This window comes from Cyprinodon variegatus, unplaced genomic scaffold (assembly GCF_000732505.1).
Source record: "Cyprinodon variegatus isolate N-32 unplaced genomic scaffold, C_variegatus-1.0 Scaffold64, whole genome shotgun sequence".
NCBI classification, from domain to species: domain Eukaryota; kingdom Metazoa; phylum Chordata; class Actinopteri; order Cyprinodontiformes; family Cyprinodontidae; genus Cyprinodon; species Cyprinodon variegatus.
In genome coordinates this window covers 415,774-418,830 of record NW_015150517.1, presented here as the reverse complement: position 1 = coordinate 418,830, position 3,057 = coordinate 415,774, and the positions used below count along the sequence as shown (strand labels likewise).

Sequence of the window (3,057 nt, the reverse complement as noted above, 5' to 3'; positions counted from 1 at the left end):
TAATAATATAGCGCATGCTCTCCTTGAGCTCCGAGGAAGTCGGAGTGGAGCAAGAGAGAAAAACAACGGAGGCTGTAGGCTTTGCTTTGCGCAGGAGGTCTGGAACGCAGCGGGGCGGAGCAGAGACGGAGGATGTGGGATTCCAGGGTTAGACACTGTATAACATGCAGTAATTTATAAATGTTTTAAACCGGGGTCCGCTAATCCGTGACCTTTTTTCTTACACGCCTGTCCCGAGTGGGGTCGCGAGGGGTGCTGGTGCCTATCTCCAGCAGTCAATGGGCGAGAGGCGGGGTACAGGACAGGTCTCCAGTCCATCGCAGGGCAACACAGAGACACACAGGACAAACAACCATTCATGCACTCACTCACACCCAAGGACAATTTAGAGAAGCCAATCAACCTAACAGTCATGTTTTTGGACTGTGGAAGGAAGCCAGAGTACCCGGAGAGAACCCACGCATGCTCAGGGAGAACATGCAAACTCCATGCAGAAAGACCCCAGGCCGGGAATCGAACCCAGAACCTTCTTGCTGCAAGGCAGCAGTGCTACCCACTGCGTGCACTAGAGCATATTTACATTAATTTAAAGGTAATCAGAATAAAAATATAGCTTACTGCTAGGTGGATAATTTTGGTAGAACATTTCCTTCTAGGTAAGGTTTAAGGGGATATTTTCTGATGCATTAGAAATAAGCTTGTAATCTTTCAAAACCTCTATCATCCATTACATTACCTCCTGCAAAGTAGTTTTGTTTTATGGACAAATTTAATAGGTTTGTTAATATTCAATTTCATTTAAGTAAATGATTGTGTTCTGGTCCTGTGATTAAATTGATAATCATATATTAAAGACAGAAAATTATGCTTTAAATTGAATCTGAATAAAAAAAGTGAATGTGCAGTTTCCTGTATTTTTCCTGTTTAGTAAAAGTAATTGAACTTTATTGATCTCACATTGGAGAAATGAACCTCTGCATTTGACCCGTCCCCTTAGGGAGCCGTGGGCTGCCACTGTGCGGCGCCCGGAGAGCAGTGTGGTGTTAATGGTCTTGCTCAGAGAGCCAGAGTGGAGTCTGTGGGGATTGAACCGGGTACTTGCAACCCACTAGGCCAACACTCCCCATTATGTCCACAATCTAAACCACTGAGCTGTAGTTCTTGGGTTTTTTGGTTTCTCTCAGGATTTCGTGCAGCTTTCCTGTCACTGCAGAAAACAAGCATTCCCTCAGCATTCTGCTGCCACCATCCCTGTTGGGATAGTTTGTTTGGAGTTTAGGAGAGGAGAAGCTGTTTGGCTTACTTTCAACAACCCTGACACTTCCCTGATTTACAGAGCTTTGTGAGATGTTTAGTGCTTGAATTATTACTTCATACCCTTATGTTGCTTTAAGCTTTCAGCCTCACCTGTCTGCTGTGTTTGTAGTTTTATGCGACAATACAGTTTGTCCACTCATGTTCTCACACAAACCTCTGAAGCTTAAGCAACATTAGGACTAAAAGCAGCTGGATGAACACGAAAGAGACGTGCAAATTTATTGAATGGGAATCTCAGCTTTTATTTTAATTAAAGCTTTTTTCCTTCTCTATCAAATACATAACCTAACCACTGAAAAAAATCTGAAGTCTTAATCCCATCTTCAGATTTTAGTTTGCATTGTCTTCACAGTCCAACAAACTTGCAGTGGTTTCTAATGGCACCAAGCCTCCTGCAAAACCTAACAGCATTAAATGGGTGTATAAAATGGAAGATGGTTCATTTAAACGCTGTCAGAATTAGAGCATTGGAGTTTTATGTGTGACGTATCACTGAGATACGTTATTGTTTTGTGTTAGGCTGCAAATTGTTTTCATCTCTTTGCACTTCTGAATCATAATGCCTAATGGTCATCCTCTGTCGGATCAATCGATCTGTTCATTTACAATGTATTTGCCTGAATGTGCTGCCATAGGCTGAGTTCTTTCAACGTGTCTCTGCAGACTCTTCAGTTTTGCAGTTTGAGGATCCGGACTGCGTGGAGGGAAGCAACCCGCCGTGCGAGTCGGTCTTCTCCCTTAACGCTGAAAAGATCCTGGTGAGCTCCCTGCCGGACACCGATCACACCTGCAACTCTTAGATTAAAAGAGAGAAAAAGAGAAATCAATAACGACACACCCATGAAAAACAAAAAACAAGTCTCTAAGCTACTGTAGTTTAGCTTCTATTCATCCCTCATGACTCATTTAACAAATTCTAGAAATAGCTGGCGCTATTTTAAGCTGCTTCAGGCATGCCTTTATGAAGCTCTTTATCCAAGTTCGATGAACAAGCTGATAATAATTTGTTGATCTTAGATTATTCTATGTCATTGGGTTTGGTCCTTTGAAACGAGCTTAACCCATTTTTATAAATAGATGGGATTAATTAAGGTTATAAGTGTTTCATTCTTCAGACATTTTCCCTTCAGTTTTTTAACATACAGCACCATTACATCATTAAATACTTCCATACATAATAAAGAAAAAACAAAACAAAAATAACAATGGCAATATAAAAAAGTGATATATATAATTATAAAAAGTATATAAATAAATAGAAATAACAATACTAATTACAATAATGGAGGAGGTGGTTTAGTCGTAGTTCTGTCCAAAACTCCTTTATATTTTACCATCGGAAGTGAAAATTCCATATATTTAATAGTTAGCACTGTTATCTTCCTCAAAATATTTTTCCATTCTGATTTAAAACAAAATAGCTAATTTGAATAAATTAATTTCTTTATGGATTACTCATAAATGTTTAGTCTTTGCCTCATCATGCTGTTCTCACCCTGACCACTTTAATTGCATTTCAATAAGTTGAAAAACATTCAGAACTTGACAATAGTGGAATGGAGATGCTGTAATTTATGTCCAAACTTTAGCATTACTGTTACTGATAATCTTTGCATTTGAAGTTAGCTGAAATTCTTTAGTGGGTCAATTTTATTATTTTTTTTCTTTGATGAAGCTCCCCTTCAAAAAAAAGTTAACTGATTTTTTTAATTTTATTTCAGCTTAATATGGTAAAAAAAA

General features: G+C 38.9%; 1 protein-coding gene across 1 annotated transcript in view; it reads left to right on the top strand.

Annotated features, from left to right (window-relative positions):
* The window catches only part of ttc13 (tetratricopeptide repeat domain 13), a 29,252-nt gene that overhangs the window by 2,731 nt on the left and 23,464 nt on the right, over positions 1 to 3,057 (top strand). The window contains exon 2 of the mRNA XM_015371725.1: positions 1,981 to 2,075. Coding sequence (XP_015227211.1) covers positions 1,981 to 2,075 — 95 coding nt within the window. The remainder of the gene's footprint in view (positions 1 to 1,980; positions 2,076 to 3,057) is intronic.